This window comes from Chelonia mydas, chromosome 4, assembly GCF_015237465.2.
Source record: "Chelonia mydas isolate rCheMyd1 chromosome 4, rCheMyd1.pri.v2, whole genome shotgun sequence".
NCBI classification, from domain to species: Eukaryota; Metazoa; Chordata; order Testudines; family Cheloniidae; genus Chelonia; species Chelonia mydas.
The window spans coordinates 107,618,081-107,636,905 of NC_057852.1; the positions used below are offsets into that span (position 1 = coordinate 107,618,081).

At 42.9% G+C, this 18,825-nt stretch overlaps 1 protein-coding gene across 5 annotated transcripts in view; it reads right to left on the minus strand.

Annotated features, from left to right (window-relative positions):
• Window positions 1-18,825, minus strand: part of LOC102947298 (cytosolic beta-glucosidase) — an 88,688-nt gene that overhangs the window by 37,774 nt on the left and 32,089 nt on the right. For 3 of the 5 annotated variants that reach the window (XM_043544580.1, XM_027820577.3, XM_043544581.1), the window contains exons 2-3: window positions 11,608-11,662; window positions 6,698-6,897 (exon numbers count right to left, since the gene is read on the minus strand). In XM_043544580.1, coding sequence (XP_043400515.1) covers window positions 6,698-6,815 — 118 coding nt within the window. In that variant the 5' untranslated portion in view covers window positions 6,816-6,897; window positions 11,608-11,662. Of the gene's footprint in view, window positions 1-6,415; window positions 6,520-6,697; window positions 6,898-11,607; window positions 11,663-18,825 lie in introns of those variants that run through there. The other 2 variants (XM_043544579.1, XM_007058111.4) reach the window with 2 other exon arrangements.

Consider the following 18,825-nt stretch of genomic DNA (forward strand, 5'->3'; position numbering starts at 1 on the left):
CTGCATATTATTGTTAGCCAAAGATCAGATGCTTGTGAATCTTCTGAGATATTAACAAAAAGTATTTGCTAATGCAACTTCCACCCATGAACGTAAAAGATCTGTCCATATCAAAGAAAGCCTTTAGGATATGAAAAATACATCCAACAAATAGGCACTTATGGCTTTCTGGATGTCCTTTGAAAGTCCTGACAGTCTGTTAAGAAGAAAGGAATGCCATTATGAGCCATGGCCCTAGGCATGTATAACATGAATTAATAACAAAGCTCTGTGAAACTTCTGCCTTTTGCTTAGACAAACGTTCATGGAAAAACTGCAAAGATTTCCACTAAATGAAATTTTACACTACATGGTCACAATGTCTGCACCATTTTCTGCATTCTGATTATGCTGGGATATTTTGTAGTGTTTTTGAAAACTGAGGTAGAGAAATCACCATTAAAAATTCAGTATTTAGCCCTGAGTATTTAGTATTTAGTATTGAGATCTGAGATACCACAGTGTATAAACTGAGTAAATGCAGATTTCTTTATGACAATCATTGCAGTCTTTGCAAAACCATGTTGTAATATGTGCAAATGTTTAATGTGAAAAGCCCTAGAAATCCCCATCCCTGCAAAGTAAAGTTAAATCGCAAAACTCAGAATATGCAAAAATTCTCCAGCTTCCTTTACAAGCAAAATTTTTCAAAGCTCCAGTTAATGCATGTTTCCTGGGTTACTGTCTAAAAACTAAAATGACATTGTAGGTTAAAATCATGTATAAATTAAATATCAGTTGGCTGTAAGATTAATACCTATATAATAGCTACATATCAATCCTCAGTAAAAGTGTTTTAATAATCAATTAGTATCATAGAAATTAGAGATGGAAGAGCCCTATTAGGAGGTCATCCAGTCCATCCCCTGCCAATGTGAGATTGCTCCCTAAAGTATATTCAGTACTTAATGCACATCTGTCTTGTTAAATTTAAGTTTAATGCAAGGTTAAGCATATTGCAGACACTTAATTTAAAGCGTTACTAGAATCTGTAATATCATTTCGATAGCCTAGTTTCTGAAAGATCATTGTCATATTTCATATTCTTTACAGAATTTTGTAACAGTACACAAGCACCAATACAGCTACCTAAGGTTATTCAGTAAATTGAGCTCTTCTCTGGGACAGCCTTCAAACTAGGTCCATTTTTAGATCTAACAACTCTGAGTGTCCCTTAAGGTTCAAGTTTTCCCACAACACAGTGCTGCAGTATTCTCAGATATATACATTGCTGAAAGTTTTCCACGGGTAGTATTTGACTTTAGTAGTTGCATTTTAAGTAAAGATTCAAATTATTCTCCCAGGAAAACACTCCAAGTAAAGTAAAGAGTAATTATTTTGTATTATCTAAGGGTTTTAGAGTATTTAAAAGGCAGATTCTGTTTGCCCAAAACTAGATACAAGATGCCCAGTTCTGGGTCATAACATGGCCCCTTGCAGTGCTCTTCTTGGGCAGCTAAGAATTCCCCAGGCATGTAGGAATCCCCAACTGGCACAAACTCTTCCATCTTCTTTATCCAGTCTACTCAGCAAGTGGGGAGAGTGCCAGGGATTGGATGGGATAGGACAGAAGCACCTTGGTGGTTCTCAGCAGTGTTAGCACCCCAGAGTGGCTGATGCAAAGTAGCTGTTTGAGGCCGCTATAAGATACATTGGAGCTAAACTGGCCTCCAGACCAGCTTCAGGACTGAGGAAGAGCAAAGGTCAGGATCTGGTCATACATTTCAGCTATTGTACACACAGTTGATTGGCCAAATCACTCTAGACTATATTAATATGCCCTCAGATATTTAAAATAATGATTATAGACCATTTATATTTCAATGCACAAACCTCAGTCTTTACAATTATTAAAATGGAATGCATTGGAGTAGTTCTCCTTTAAAAATTAAGTTACAGCAGGAATAGCAGTGCCCACTATTTTTAAGGTTTTATGTGCTTTTCCAAACTAATCTCTTTGCACTCAGTTGTACCTTTCCAAAACCCTCACCTTTTGGGTTGAAGTTTTCTAGACTTGGTCTCCAGCCAAAGGTGAATATTTGCTTAGTATAGCTCAGCTTGCTCATACAGAGTGAGTGAAGAAAATATGTTTTTACCATTATTAAAAATTCTTGCAATTTTTCTTTTTCTCTTTTTTTAAAGAGCTCTAGTACAGAGTTGAAATTTAGCATAGAAATGGCCCTCAGTAAGGAGAAGTGCTTTGGAGTGTTCTGGTGAAAATTGATTTTGATTTGACTGAGTCATGCAGCTTTGAAAGCTGCACTTTGAGCATGCAGAGTACAATTGGTGTGATTTTTTTAGCACTTTGAAATATATTGAGTGAAGTAGGCTGAACTGTGCATAAATACATAGCTGATAGTGAAAAATAAAGTACACTCTGAGACCTTGCCTCATTCACTGTGCAACTTGTGATATGTGCAACAGTTGAGTTGGGCTCCACAACAACTCTCGACTCAGTCACACTGCCTTGTCAGGTAAAAGCTGTATAGCTCCTAGGCTTTGAAGAGTGAGTTAACCTCTATGGACCTCCTCGGTTTTGTGGGGATAGGGTATTTCCAATAGTGTCTAGCTGAATATTTTCACATTATAGATTTTTTTATAATTTAATGGGAACATTAAAGTTGCTCATTGTCAAGACTGGGTCATGGGCAGCCAGCCTGGATCTGGAGGATGTCCAAAGTGATCACTTTTCTAAAACCCGAAAAGGATCCACACAATGCGGCAAGCTACCAACCAATCTTTCTGCTATCTGTCATCTTTAAAGTCCTGCAGCAGCTTGTCCTCCAGCGTATGTCTCCAGAGGTGGAGATAACTCTCAGCTTCAACCAAGCTGGCTTCCAGAAGAGTCAAAGCATATGTGACCAAATCCTGGGCCTCGCTACATATACAGAAAATGGGTTTCAACAGAACTTGAAGACAGGAGCTGTTTTCTTGGACCTGACAGCGGTCTACGATACAGTATGTCACACTGGACTTCTGGTAAAACTATTAAGAGTTCTTCCAGAATGGGTGGTGGACATTGTTGAACTTCTACTTCATGACGGTCATTTTCTGGGACATATGGGAGACGGAACAAATGCATGGAGAAGATAATCCAGTGGTTTACCCCGATGCTTTGTGCTTGAACCCACCCTTTTCAGTCTGTACACAAATGACCTGCCACTGACTCAGTCATACGAGTTTATCTTTGCAGATGACATCTACTGTGCGACCCAGTCATTCTCCTTCACCAAATTGGAGAACATCTTGAACACCGACCTAGCCAAGATGGCAGCCTACTGGAGCAGTTGGTGCCTCCAACCAAGTACGACCATGACAGTTTTGAGCATCTTCCAACTCCACAATGCAAGCACTAATGGTGAGTTAGACATCTTTCTTAAGGGCAAACAACTGAAACATGAGGCAAAACCTGTCTATCTTGGTGTCACATTGGACTGCATTTTGACTTTTCATGACCATCTAAAAAATACTGCTGCCAAAATCAGGACTGAGAATAATCGAATCAGCAAATTAGCCAGTTTGACATGGGACACAGGCACACAGACTCTTCACACATCGGCTCTGGCACTGTGCTATTTCTCAGCAGAATACTGTGTAGTGTTGTTGGCCTCACACTAAATTGGTTAATGTCAAATTGAACTCGACCATGCGTACCATCACAGGCACTGTGCACCCCACTCGTATTCCATGGCTCCCAGTTCTGAGCCATATAGCCCCTCCACACGTTCATCGCAGAGAGTCTATAGCCAGACTGGTGGAGAAGCTACGTGCCAACCCAGGGCTCCAACTGTACACAGACATTTTTAGTCACCCCAGAGGCCAACTTAAGTTGAGGTGTCCATTGTTGTCTCGACTGCCAGATCAGAATCTGTCAACAGCAACCCTATGGCGCATTGAGTGGTCAGCTGAAGAAGTTTGGAATGGTTTCCTTGTTGCTGATCTGACCATTCGACAACTGGGATTTGACCTGCCACAGGACAGGTTCTGAACTGGTGAAGGAATATTCGCAGCCAACATCTACACCTGGGGTATGTGCAATGACCCACTTTGTCAATGTGGCCTTCATTAGTCTATGGCGCATGTTGTTGATGAGTGTGAACTGACTAAATTTCATGTGTGACGTGTCATTCCATATTCTTTATGAAAATATGCCTATGATATGAATATGACATAACAGATAGATATACTTCATGCAAGATGGCTCCTGTGAGAGATCATTGGAAAGATTATAATTTTACTCGATGCGATTATCCAATTTGTATGCCTGTATTATTTCTGTATCTGAAGTTAGGAATATAGACTATGTATCTGTATTTCAATATGCTACTCTGGGTGATGCCCACTGCTAACACTTCAGGTACAAAAATGGAAAAGCTAGACAAGCTGGATGGCCCATCAACAAGGACAATGGACTGTAAAAGAGCTTAGTCTTCCTGTGAACAGGTGGGTCAGCCTGTGAAGAATGGCTACATGGGCCCTACAGAGTCAGGTGGTCATGTCACCTGATACTAAAAGGTTATCTGGGACTTCTTGTAACTTTCCACTGTAGAGGAAGGGGGGGTCAAGTTTGGGAAACAAAGGATTCCCGCCTTATGTAAATCCTATTTCAGGGTGGAGAGGAAGGCAAACAGGACTCCTCCTCTCCATGGTCTGTCTGCCCAAGAAGAAAGACTGCAAAGGGGAAGGCAAGGAGGGGTGCCAGATGAGACAGGGGTCCAGTCTGAAACGGAATATAACTGGAACTCTGAACCACAGAAACTTTGCAAACTGCCTGCAACAATATCTAGGGTGAGAAATACTATTTATAACCAATTTCTTTAGTGAAATTAGCTTAGTTTGCATGTTTGATTTCATTTGCTTAGTAATCTGCTTTGTTCTGTTTGTTACCCCTTTTACCACTTAAACTCTGCCTTTTATAGTTAGTAACATTTGTTTTGTTTAGTATTAAACCCAGTTTCTGTAACTTCTAACTGGGGGGGCAAGAAGTGTGTACACCTCCCTCCACATTGAGGGAGGGGGCGAATTTCATAATATATCTTTGGATCTGCACTCCAAGGGAGGTGGATATCTGAGTGCTGGAGCAAGTCCTTAAGCTGAGTCTTCCCAGAGCTGATCTTCAGCTGGGTGTGGTCCTGCCTGTGTGTGTGTTAGAGGAGTTTTAAGAGCCTAGCTCAGCAAGACAAGTTAAAGGGGACCCATGCTGGCAGAAGAGGTAGACTCAGTGAGACTTGCCCCTCTTGAGGGATATGAAAAGGATTTAGAATTAAGCCCCAAGGATGGCGTTTTAAACCTGATATTGTATTTCTTCGGTTTTAGAGAGTGAAGAGGTCATAGTGCCCCAATCTCCTTCCCTCCATTACTCCAAGCTTTGATTATCACTCTCTGGTCTTCAAGGGTTCCCCTGCGACCTTTCTTCCAGTTGCCCCAGTCAGACCACTTGCTTGAGGCTCCTCCAAATCCCTGAAGTGTTGCCATCTTCTCATCAACCTGCTTTCTACTTTCTCCTTCCACCTACCTCTCCTACAGGGATCCTGTCTCCCTCCAAACCCCACAGCCTCCAACACCCACCTCATATACTCCAAACCTGCTCCCCTAGCCTCCTCTGTCCACATCATTCTCACTAACACCTGATTCCATGTGCCCCCAACTTCCCCATAGTGCCAGCCAACAAATACTTGCTTCCACTTTACATTGCCCCCTCATCCATAAGCCAACAACTGCTTTGGGTCTGGTGTCCCTACCCTTCTGGTCTCTCAAGCCCTAGCTACCCCCACACACATGTGGGAGGTCTGGGAGCCTTATCCCATCCCCTCTCACAATCTCTGGAATGGTAAGTGAGCTACCCTCCATCTGTTCATGGGGATTCACCAGAGAGGATCACTGTCCTTCAGTCCTCTGAACAGGTACTATGGATGTTTATGTGAAGCACATGCTCACAAATGGAAGATGGCTGAGCTCTGCTTTCTAAAGGCAGGTCACAGAAGAAGTTCGGCACCAGTGGGTGAGTTTCCCTATCATGGAAGTCCAAGAAAATGTAGGCAGGGCTTCTTCTGAGCACAGGAAAATCCTGCCCACTGTGGAAGGGGATCCCAAAGGCCTAGCACTGACCTCCCAGTCTGCTGTCCTTCATACTTCCAGGAGATGGGTTCTTACTTGTGCCTCTCCCACCAACACCTGCTTCTGGGGAATTAATTATGATTGTAACTTACATGAACACCTGTTCTCACTTCTTTGGGCATGAGGAGGCCCTTGCAAGCCAAGCAATCTGCTCATGTCTACCCCAACAGAAAGGCGAGAGTGAAGGCCTAGTGGGAATGTAACCTGCTCCTGCTTCCTTCTCCCACCTTGATCACTAGGAGGAGGGATGCATATTTACCTTCCCCACCTGCCATCTGGTCTTGTTTCTGGGATCTGGGGATAGGTTTTCCCACCCCAACTGTTCAGGGCAAGGAGCAGTTAAGTGAGAAATGTCACGTGGAGCTGCAAAAGAGTTAAAAACTATGCAATGGGCCAAAACGGAACATGGAATCCCATCCCCTCCACCTGTCCTCTCGTTATTGGAGACTTTTGGATCCAGACTTCATGACTTGGGTCCCATCTTTGCTTCAAAACTATTTAACACCCTCCTCCCTTCCTTTGGCATGTGGAAATCTGATACCTTCAACTTGATAAGCTGCTGTAGCAGCACCCCAAGCAAATCCACTGGGGAAAGAAATGTCTTCTGGGTGCCAGCCACGAGGGGCAGGAGCAAAGGAGGCAGTAGTAGCTGAAGCCATGTGGCTGGTGGATCTGGGCCTCCTGTGGGGCTGACACCGTGCTTCCTGGATGGACTGCTCTTCCACTTGCGATAAGCAGATTCTGTATCAAACACAAACACAGAAAAATAAACCCTGAGCAGCTTCACTCTCTGAAGGACAAATTGTTGCAACCATATCTTACATGTCTCATGATCTGAACACAGAGGCTTAGCTCAGCCTCCCACGCACACGAAACGGGGAGGGGCAGCAGTGCAGCAAGCTACAAGGGCCTTGTGTACAAGTAGCTCCTTCCTGTGCAAGGTACTGGGCTGTCCAGATCAGGCCTCTGTCCTTCCCTGCCCATGTAAGCTGCTAGATTACCCATACCTAGAGCTACTTACTCTGAATAAGGTGCTGAGCTACCCAGACAGAAGCTCCTCCCACTTTCCTGTAAGTCACTCAAACCTGGACCCCACTCTTTTTCTGGCACTGAGTCCCCCTCCCCCACGTCCCCACTCCGTACATGGCCCAGATCTGGTCTGGTTTTGTCACATTACAGCACGTAGTAAGGGCCTTGCCCCCAGTGTGTGGGATTGTAACATTCAAGCTTGTGACTGCTGCATGTTTCCTCTACTTATCTATGGTTAGGTATTCACTGCACCTGGTCAAGGAGAGTCTGAGGAGGCCCTTTGTAAACAGACACTCAAAACTATAAAGGCCCTAGCTAACTGATATGTGTGAAACTTCAAACATGGCACGCTAGATGGCACTATTGCAACTTCTTTTTCAGACACTGCAAGAGCTGTTTTCCCTCTCTGGATTACAGTAAACACATATTGATTTATGCTAAGGTCAGTATCCCCGTTTATTGGACCAATGGGCTACATACGCCTCCTGAGAAATTCAGATGCTAGCCATGACACCCAACTCTTTGTATTTCTGTCTTGTGCTGCATTCTTTGCCTTTGCTTGTACCCTTGATTTATAAACCTTTCCAGGTGGAGATCTGTTACAAACACACCTACCACTGCAATGCATCATGCACATTAATAATAATTTATATGGCCTTGTAAGTCAGATAAAAAATTGACATTGCCTGAAAATCATGTATGCAGTTATGTACAATCTCTTACCAAAACTAGTTTTTTGTTGTCGTTTTTTTTTAATGAAACAAGCAACTTTTATCAGAAAAAAGGTCAGTTTAAAGTTGTAGAACAGTTGCATTAATTCCAAAGGTGCACATTGTAGAGCCAGACTGTGCTGATGCAATATAAAATAAATTGTTTCACAACAGGAGTGCATTTCCTCAAATATCTCTCAAAGTTTTGCTCGCTCCTTAGAGGTAATAGCCCTTCATAGATTCATAGATATTAAGGTCAGAAGGGACCATTATGATCATCTAGTCTGACCTCCTCCACAATGCAGGTCACCGAATCTCACCCACCCACTCCTGCAATAAACCTCTCACCTATGTCTGAGCTACTGAAGTCCTCAAATCATGGAGGAACTAAAGGGGAATGAGGCAGTTCATACAAACATGGTCCAAAAGCATGTGCTGATGTATGGTAGTGTCAAACATCAATTCTCCTTTACACATTTTTTATAAATGGGGGGGGGAACGATGTGATGTATTAGCAACTCTTCCCATGGAAGCAGCCTTCTTAGATATGTACCGATAAAATTGTTAAAGTGTTAATTTAAGTTCACAGCAGTTAATACCAAATAGCACCTTTCAATATCCAAGAAGGTGAGCATTATGTGTTAACTATGAAACTCACCCTGGGACATACTAAATCTTGATTAATGGGTGTGCATGAATCAGAATAACTATGTATAATTTTACAACAGTCAACATTACACTAGGTGCTTCACAAAGATTGTAAATTGCACAAAGTCCCTGCTCAGTAGAACACACAGTTCAATTTCATATGTGACATAATACGTGGTGAATTAAACAATGGGAGTGGCAGACAGTTGTCACTGGAGTAAGAATGTGCAGCTCTGTAAAACATACAAAATAGGTTATTTAAGAAAGAATCACTGTTGACTCTTGTAGGTGTTGTGAAAGAGGTGGGTCTTAAGGAAGGATCTGAACCCACAGAGGGCAGTGATATGGGGAACCAGTTCAAGGAGAATATCCTAGGTGAAAAGGGGCCTGGACACAGTTGTGGTAGAAGTGGACTAAAGCTGCCATCATTATTCAATCAGAGCGGGTGTGGGGTGATGAGATAACCGACTAGGTCAGAAAAGTAGGCAGAGACAGAAAGATGCAGGGCTTGGAGACAGTCTCTTCTTGCCCCCGTGCTATTTAGTAGCAAACTGTTCCAGCCTCACTCCCAGCTTTTTCTTTCCCCACTCTAGCAAACCCAATCCAATGCGAAATCCAATATTCCAGTGTTTTGTCTGCAGCCTCATACAAATCCAGAGCTGAATTTAATTATTCAAATCCAGACCCGAATTCACATTGGTTCCAGACCAGACTCATTTTTCTTTTTAAACCTGCAGTGGGACAGACCACAGCTCAGCTGGATGGACTTGAACAAGGCTTTCCCAGAACAAGACTGAGCTGCTCCTTACTTTGATGTACCCAGATAGGGATTTTTTTTACTGAGTCAGTTAGGCCTGAAAGCAATTAGTTCAAGGGCTAGTCACCAACCCAATCAAGTAAGTATGTATCTCACTGGGGCTTGGCCTACACTTGCAATTTATGTCCGTATAACTATTTTGCTCAGCGGTGTGGAAAATATACAGCTCTCAGCAATGCAGCTATACCAGGGGCAGGCAAACTTTTTGCCCTGAGGGCCGCATCTGGTTTCTGAAATTGTATGGAGGGCCGGTTAGGGGAGGCTGTGCCTCCCCAAACAGCCAGGCATGGCCCAGCCCTGGCCCCCTATACGACCCCCCAGCTTCTTGCCCTCTGAGGCCCCCCCCGGGACTCCTACCCCATCCACGCTCCCTGTCCCCTGACCGCCCCCCACCGCCCCATCCAACCTCTCCTCTCCTTCGTAACAGCCCCCCCAGAAGCCCTTCCCCCATTCAACCCCCATTCCCCGCCCTCTGACCACCCTGACCCCTATCCACACCCCTGACCACCCCCTGAACTCCCCTGTCCTCTATCCAACCCCCACACCCTGCCCCCTTACCACGCTGCTTGGAGCACCAGTGGCTGGCGGCGTGGCTGCACCAGGACAGGCAGCCGTGCCGCGCAGCGCAGCACAGAGCAGTGGGTCAGGCCGGGCTCTGCAGCCCCGCTGTCCAGAATATTGCACCGCGCGGCAGTCTGGCTGCAGGGGAGGGGGGACAGCCTCCCAGGCCAGGCGCTCAGGAGCTGGGCAGGATGGCCCCATGAGCCGGAAGTGGCCCATGGGCCGTAGTTTCCCCACCTCTGAGTTATACGGGCCTAAATCCCAGTGTAGGTAGTGCTATGTCAGCAGGAGGGCTTCTCCTGTCAACATAGCTACCGCCTGTCAGGGGGGTGGAGTACCTACGCCAATGGGAGAAGTCCTCCCTTTGGCATAGGTCGAGTCTTCATTCAAGTGCTACAGTGGTGCACCTGCATAGGTGCAGCTGAAGCTGTGTAAATGTACACAAGCTCTGTCATGAAGGCAGCAGAGTTTTGCTTTGGTATTTTGTCTGTACGGTTGGGCTGAACTGGTTATTATAAACAAAGATGTATCCTTAAAATGAACTATCCCTGACTGGATCTGCCTTTTCTAATCCCAGATTATTGTTATTTAAAAAAATTAATTCTCATCATGACACAATTCGACAGACACTTCAGTATGGTGGTATGGAAATGCAAGTTTCTTCTCCTCAACTCTCCAGTCCAAAGACAGAACAGACCCAGAGTTGCTTATGAAGCAAGACTGTATTACTGAAACTGCTAAATATGCACATTCACAGATCCTGAGGCTTGTCTGAAAAGTGGAAATTGCCATTCAAGTTGAATTACTGTCCCAGGTAAAACAATGGAACAGATATTGAGAAAATAAAGGTACTAAATAACTTCAGGACTTCCAGACAAACAATTGGTTTTTGCATAAATTAATGAATGGCAAGCAGGAACTAAACTGTCATGTATCCGAATTTTAGTAAATCTTATGATATAGTTGTCACGCAGTCTGTAGAGGCCCACGACTGCGAGTGCCAGCCTCAGGGCAGACTGTCAAAAACAGGACAGACACCCCAAACTGGTGATGTGTTCTATAATTAGATTTCACCAAACCAGTAACAGATGTGCACTCCTGGATCATTATACCTGTCTTACCATGTTTCAGAGTAACAGCCGTGTTAGTCTGTATTCGCAAAAAGAAAAGGAGTACTTGTGGCACCTTAGAGACTAACCAATTTATTTGAGCATAAGCTTTCGTGAGCTACAGCTCACTTCATCGGATGCATACTGTGGAAAGTATAGAAGATCTTTTATACACACAAAGCATGAAAAAATGGGTCACTCTCCTTACAATGATCACTTTAGATAAGCTATTACCAGCAGGAGAGTTGGGTGGGGGGAGAGAAAACCTTTTGTAGTGGTAAAAACCCATTTTTTCATGCTTTGTGTGTATAAAAGATCTTCTATACTTTCCACAGTATGCATCCGATGAAGTGAGCTGTAGCTCACGAAAGCTTATGCTCAAATAAATTGGTTAGTCTCTAAGGTGCCACAAGTACTCCTTTTCTTTTTGTCTTACCATGGAGTCTCAGACAGTCCCCTTAGGCTCCCCAGTCTATCTTGCTACCCAGACAAACTGGACTTAGTAATAAATGGTCACTTACACCAAAAATCACACAATATTCAGGTTGTTTCCAGTCCCAAGACACTAGTCACTTACCCCAGATAAATCGGTACCCTTGATCTTACACCAAAGATAACACCTGTAGCCAATTCTGTAATAAAACATTGAAAGGTGTATTAACTAGTAAAAAGAAAAAGTTATTTACAGGTTACAGCAAGCAAACATATACACACAAATAAGTTATTACCTAAATCCTAAGAGTGACAGAGTGGCTGGGTCATTACACATATTGAATCTATTTCCACATGTTAAGTATCCTCACACCTTCTTGTCAACTGTCTAAATGGGCCATCTTGATTATCACTACAAAAGTTTTTTTTCTCCTGCTGATAATAGCTCATCTTAATTAATTAGCCTTTTACAGTTTGTATGGCAAATTCCACCTTCTCTGTATGTGTATATATATAATCGTCTTACTATATGTTCCATTCAATGCATCCGATGAAGTGGGCTGTAGCCCACGAAAGCTTATGCTCTAATAAATTTGTTAGTCTCTAAGGTGCCACAAGTACTCCTGTTTTGTTTTGTTTTGTTTTAGAGTTGTAATGATCGGTCAATTCAAAGTTGTCTTTCAGGGCAGACCCAGGCTTAACTCCTGGGGATCTCTGCCTCAGTTTAGAGTCTCTAGTCCTATCAGAGTTCAAAACAGCAAAGAGAGATAGAAAGTTTTCCTGTGTCTTTGTTTTATTTCCTTCATTAAGCTTTTAAATTCACAGGATGAGCTTCCTTGCATGTAACATTTCCAACGTGCGATAGGGCCATTAATCAATCCTTTGTATTGCGATGTTCTTGATGGCCCCTTTTGATTTTGATAATCCTTGTGAATGGGCAGGGGGACAATTCCAGTGCCTGGGGTCACAAGTTCAGAGCAAACATTTTCAAAGTTATAAAGCAAAACTTATATATTTTTTATTGCATGAAATACTGACATTACAAGTGAGTTTAATGCATGCAGCAATTTACAAGCAGTTCCTAGAGTCTAAGCACTAAATACATTCTTATATGACTAATACCTACTTTAAGCAAAAATAAAATACAGATGAGCTGGTCTGGTCTTCAGCTATGAGTTTGTTAGTTCTTAGCTAATGTCTGCAGCCTAGGCAAAACCTGGCATCAGTGTCACAATAGTGTTTGAAAATCCTGTTCTCAAAACTTAATTCAAATTGGTTTGAAGATAAGTCATGTGGACTGCGGTGAAGAGTAATGATAAACAATAACTTTGAGAGGAGTTGTTCAGTGCAGTATGCAGATTGGAATTACTTCTAATCCTGTTTAATAGCTTCAATAATGAGCTAGAAGAGGGAGTAAATGGTACATTAATGAAATCTGCAGATATATTAAAATGGGAGGAGCTGAGCACACAACTGAAGATGGAGAAAATACAAAGGGGCAGAGTTAGATTAGAAACATGGACGGAATGTAACAATGAGATTCAACTTGGAAAATGGCAAAATGATATCTGAGTAAAAAAACTGAAAAATATTTAGAGAGGTAGAAATCTGGAGAACAATAATGCCAAAAGAGATATAGAGATAAAAATATTGAGAAATTAGACACGAATTTGCAATCCAATATGGCAGCAAAAAGGTCAGTGAAACTTTAGGCTGACTAATCAGAGTCATGTCACATGCCCATCTTAATGCAGCTCTGTGCCACCGCATGTGGAATACTGAATTTAGCTCTGGGCAGTTTATAACCAGAAAAACAGACTACCAGGAGGATATCCAGAGAACAGCAACAAATTGTTATGCAGCTGGAGGAATCTGTTTATGAAGAAAAGTTAAAAGAGTGAAGCATGTTTAGCTGGCAGAAAGTACTTCAGAAAGCTGGGAGACATAGCTGCAAGACCACCTGCCAATGAAGGAGAGGATCATGAAGGTGGTGGGGTGATAGGGAAAGCTGAAGAAGGTTTTCCTAATGGTAATGACAACCACAGGCGCTGACTTTCCAATGTGCTGGGGGGTGCTCGATCCCCGGCTCTGCCCCAGGACCCTGCCCCCATCCACCCCTTCCCCCAAAGCCCCACCCTCACCCGCCTCTTCCCCCCTGCCCTGCCTCTTCCCGACCCCACTCCATTCCTGACCCACATCTTCCTGCTCCATTCTGCTCCCTTCCCCGAGTGTGCCATGCCCTCACTCCTTCCCCCTTATACCCCAGAGCCTCCTGCATGCCACGAAACAGCTGATTGTGGCAGCCAGGAGGCACTGGGAGGAAGGGGGAGGCGCTGATCAGCTGGGCCCACAGGCAGGCAGGATGCACTAGGGGACTGGGGGGAGTTGATAGAAGGGGCTGCTGGTGGGTGCACAGCACCCACCCTTTTTTCCCCCTGGGTGCTCCGGCCCCGGAGCACTCGTAGAGTCAGCACCCATGATCACAACGTGCAGTACAATTTTCAGTACCACTAGACAAACTGTACTTATGTTCTAGCATGGACTTTCAAATGCTAAATGTAGGAGCCACAAAGTGGCATTCCATGTTAGTAGTGAGCCTTCACAAGCCATGGTAGTTCTTGGACTGATACTGCCAAATGAGTGGTCCTGTGCCATTAATGTTTGGGCTACCTTCCTCTGTATGAAGTTTAAAATGGAACTGGCCATTCAAAAGCTGGTTGTTGCTACTGCCACAATAATATTCCACTAGTAGGTCGGACTGGGTATTGGTCCAGACTCTTGCATATGCATAGATCAAACCTTGCATGTGGAGACCCATGCTTTTTTTATATACTGCTTCAGATTGTCCTGTTTTCTAGCATTTCTGGATTGTTCGCCTTCTAAGTGATCAAGCACAAAAACAACAATAAATTGTCATGTTAAAAGTGTCAACAATGTACAGCACAGCTGATGGATTTGAGAATCAATGCAAAACAACCCAGAATACTTAATGGCCAGGGGAAGGGTCCTCTTCTGAAAAAAAAAAAACAACAAAAACAAAAAACACTGTTTTCTGGGCCAACACCTATTTGCTAAAGCTGGATGAGATAGCTGCCTAGATTTTCCAAGCATTCACAAGCAGTTGGTAGAAGTGCATGGGCAAACTAGCTTGATATAACTTTTAAAGGAAAATATTTGCTGTATTTAATCAATTTTGCTGCAGTAACCAGCTACCAACCTGGTGGCTGAACTTTGTGACTTTGTCCTTACCCATAACTATATACCTTCAAGTCAGCGGCACTGCTATGGGTACGCGCATGGCCCCACAGTATGCAAACATTTTTATGGCTGATTTAGAACAACGCTTCCTCACCTCTCATCCCCTAATGCCCCTACGCTACTTGCGCTACATTGATGACATCTTCATCATCTGGACCCATGGAAAAGAAGCCCTTGAGGAATTCCATCATGATTTCAACAATTTCCATCCCACCATCAACCTCAGCCTGGACCAGTCCACACAAGAGATCCACTTCCTGGACACTACAGTGCTAATAAGCGATGGTCACATAAACACCAGCCTATACCGGAAACCTACTGACTGCTATACTTACCTACATGCCTCCAGCTTTCATCCAGACCACATCACACGATCCATTGTCTACAGCCAAGCTCTACGATACAACTGCACTTGCTCCAATCCCTCAGACAGAGACAAACACCTACAAGATCTCTATCAAGCATTCTTAAAACTACAATATCCACCTGCTGAAGTGAAGAAACGGATTGACAGAGCCAGAAGAGTACCCAGAAGTCACCTACTACAGGACAGGCCCAACAAAGAAAGTAACAGAATACCATGAGCCGTCACCTTCAGCCCCCAACTAAAACCTCTCCAACGCATCATCAAGGATCTACAACCTATCCTGAAGGATGATCCCTCACTCTCACAGATCTTGGGAGACAGACCAGTCCTCGCTTACAGAAAGCCCCCCGACCTGAAGCAAATACTCACCAGCAACCACACACCATACAGCACAACAAAAACACTAACCCAGGAACCTATCCTTGCAACAAAGCCCGTTGCCAACTCTGTCCACATATCTATTCAAGGGACACCATCATAGGACCTAATCAAATCAGTCACACCACCAGGGGCTCATTCACCTGCACTTCTACCAATGTGATATATACCATCATGTGCCAGCAATGCCCCTCTGCCATATACATTGGCCAAACCCGACAGTCTCTACTCAAAAGAATAAATGGACACAAATCAGACATCAAGAATTATAACATTCAAAAACCAGTTGGAGAACACTTCAACCTCCCTGGACACTCGATTACAGACCTAAAAGTGGCAATTCTTCAACAAAAAAACTTCAAAACCAGACTCCAAAGAGAAACTGCAGAACTGGAATTAATTTGCAAACTGAACACAATTAACTTAAGCTTGAATAAAGACTGGGAGTGGATGAATATTGACACAAACTACAAACTATTTCCCCATGCTAATTTTACCCCTACTGTTACTCACACCTTCTTGTCAACTGTTTGAAATGGGCCATCCTGATTATCATTACAAAAGTTTTTTTTCTCCTGCCGATAATAGCCCACCTTAGTTGATTAGTCTCATTAGAGTTGGTATGGCAACCCCAATTTTTTCATGTTCTCTGTGTGTGTGTATATATATATCCTCCTATTGTATTTTCCACTGCATGCATCTGATGAAGTGGGTTTTAGCCCATGAAAGCTTATGCCCAAATAAATTTGTTAGTCTCTATGGTTCCACAAGTACTCCTCGTTCTTTTTGTTAGAAACTGTTACACCCAGCATATTTCCATGTGTAAGTGTACAAGGAAACCTAAAAGCCTTAAGTGGATTTGATTGAATCCTCTTTCCTTTTTGGAAGAGGAAAAAAGATGTGAATATAGTATGTTTTTACAATTAATACTGGACAGTGCCTAAAAGCACCCGTAGCTCATTCTTCCCTCTCCTAGGATTTTCACCAGTCGGGATCTGTTGGGTGCTTAGCACTTTTGAAAATCAAGGTCAGTGATTTTGATTTATCACGTAGGTTGTGATATTAATTCTTTGCTTGGAAAGAATGAGGAATTAAACATCAAAAATGTCTATGTATTTGACATACGGTCCAAATTTTCAAAACCTGACCTCCATTGATATGCAGGCATACCACACATACAAATTGTTTATGATTTGTAATTTGCATTCTCATTTTTGAGCACCATCACATTTACAGTTCAGAAAGCTGTCTCCTATCCATGCAAGTGATAGAGTCCATCACTTCTGAGCATAGGCTCAAATATCTGCACAGAACTGGAGGCCAGGTTTGGGCTTTATTGAAAATTTGATCCTACATGTCAAACGTATAAATATGTAGGATGCTTTGTTTCTGTTTTATGATAAAAACATTTTAAAAAATATTTAGGTCTGGTGACTGAGAAAAAGGCTGAAGTGTTTTACTTTGACATACTTGTTGGAATGTGAGTTAGTATCTGTCACTATTTAACATGCTGGTCATTTTGGAAGGGTAGCTTCCCTTCTGTTGACAGGTAAGTAGTAGCTTGTGTTTGGGGCAAGTTTTTTCCTCCTATGAAACCTTGTTCTGTTTTAGTTCTATGTGGTGCCCTCACATTCCCTTGGTAGATTTAGAGTATACAGATATTGATTTAAGCAGATCACTTGAATGAGAAGGTAATATGCTCTAGTGAATGGGACACTGGACTGAGACTCAGGAAATCTAGGCTCCTTTCCCAGCTCTGCCACTGACTTGCTGTATGAACTCTGTGCCTCTGTTCCTCCTCCCAGTCTTTGTCTGCCTTATCTTTTTACATTGTAAACTCTTCAAACCAGGAACTGTCTTACAGGACGTAGCACAGGGGTTGGCAACCTTCAGCACACAGCCCAGCAGCGTAATCCACTGGCGGGCCACGAGACATTTTGTTTTACGTTGACCGTCTGCAGGCATGGTCCCCAGGAGCTCCCAGTGGCCGTGGTTCAGTGTTCCCAGCCAATGGGAGCTGCAGGAAGAGGCATGGGCCGCAGAGATGTGCTGGCGGCCACTTCCTGCAGCTCCCATTGGCTGGGAATGGCAAACCACAGCCACTGGGAGCTGTGGGGGGCCGTGCCTGCAGACGGTCAACGTAAACAAAATGTCTCGTGGCCCGTCAGCAGATCACCCTGATGGGCTGCGTGCCGAAGGTTGCCGATTCCTGAGCTAACAGAATGGCACCCCAATCTCAGCTGGCTAGGAACTGCTGCAATATAAAAGCAAAATAAATGTTAAATTAATATAAAATTATTCCCCAAACTAGAGATATGCAATGAGCACTATTGAAATGTTAGCTTCCCTCGCCAAAGTTTAGCAGCCTAGGACAAAACTGATCTTCCCTTCTATTTTCAATAATTTCATTTCTATGCTTTCACATGTATATTTTTCAATTGCAAGTCATACATATTTAGCTATATTAGTCAAAGGAACCTGCTCAGATTGATTCAGCAATGAGCCAACTCTGACTATAACCAATAAGCATGAGCCCAGCATTTTTTACATTTATGGCAAAGTCACTACATTTGTTTTCAGAAGTAGATATAAACAGTGACACTTGCTTTCATAGCAGTGAACCTGTATCTTTTGTTTTCTTTTCTCATATAAATGTTATTTCTAATTACACTGACAATGACTCATGACGCTGACTATCACTTCAGAGAACATACTTGAAAAACCAGTCAGATTTAAGCAATCCCATTATATAAGTAGATTTATGTACTGTATTTACATAAAATTCACTTCCATATATCAGCAAGATGATGCTACCAACTATTAAGCAGCAGCACTCTGTGAGACAGAGTAGTTGATATTACTTTTCCAAAGATTTGTGCTATGCCATTATATTGTAAATATTTTTTTTTGCTTTTGCAAGAAATACTTGTTTATTGTACTCTTCATTTTTATCCTGCAAAATATTAGCAAACACTATCGCAAGCACCTGGAATGTGAGATAAGTAGCACAGCAGTACTTTAATTTGACAAAGTAATCTAAATACCTATTTGGAATCCAATAAATACAGGTTATTTTTCAAATAACTTATGCTATATATTTTTGTTGTTGTTCCAAGCGCTACTACAGACATGCAGTGATGTCTGGGGATGATGATGGTGTTCTGGAAATATCACAAAACACATACCTGACCCTGAAGCTAAACAAATAGAATCAAAAGAAAAAAATTCAATACATCCAGTCTTTGACATGGGCTGTCTCTTGCTTGATTTAAACACATAAATGAAAAAAGATGAAAGGATATGGTATGTATAATGGTGTAGCACTGACCTTTTTATCATCACAGAGGTTGTCTACTTAAC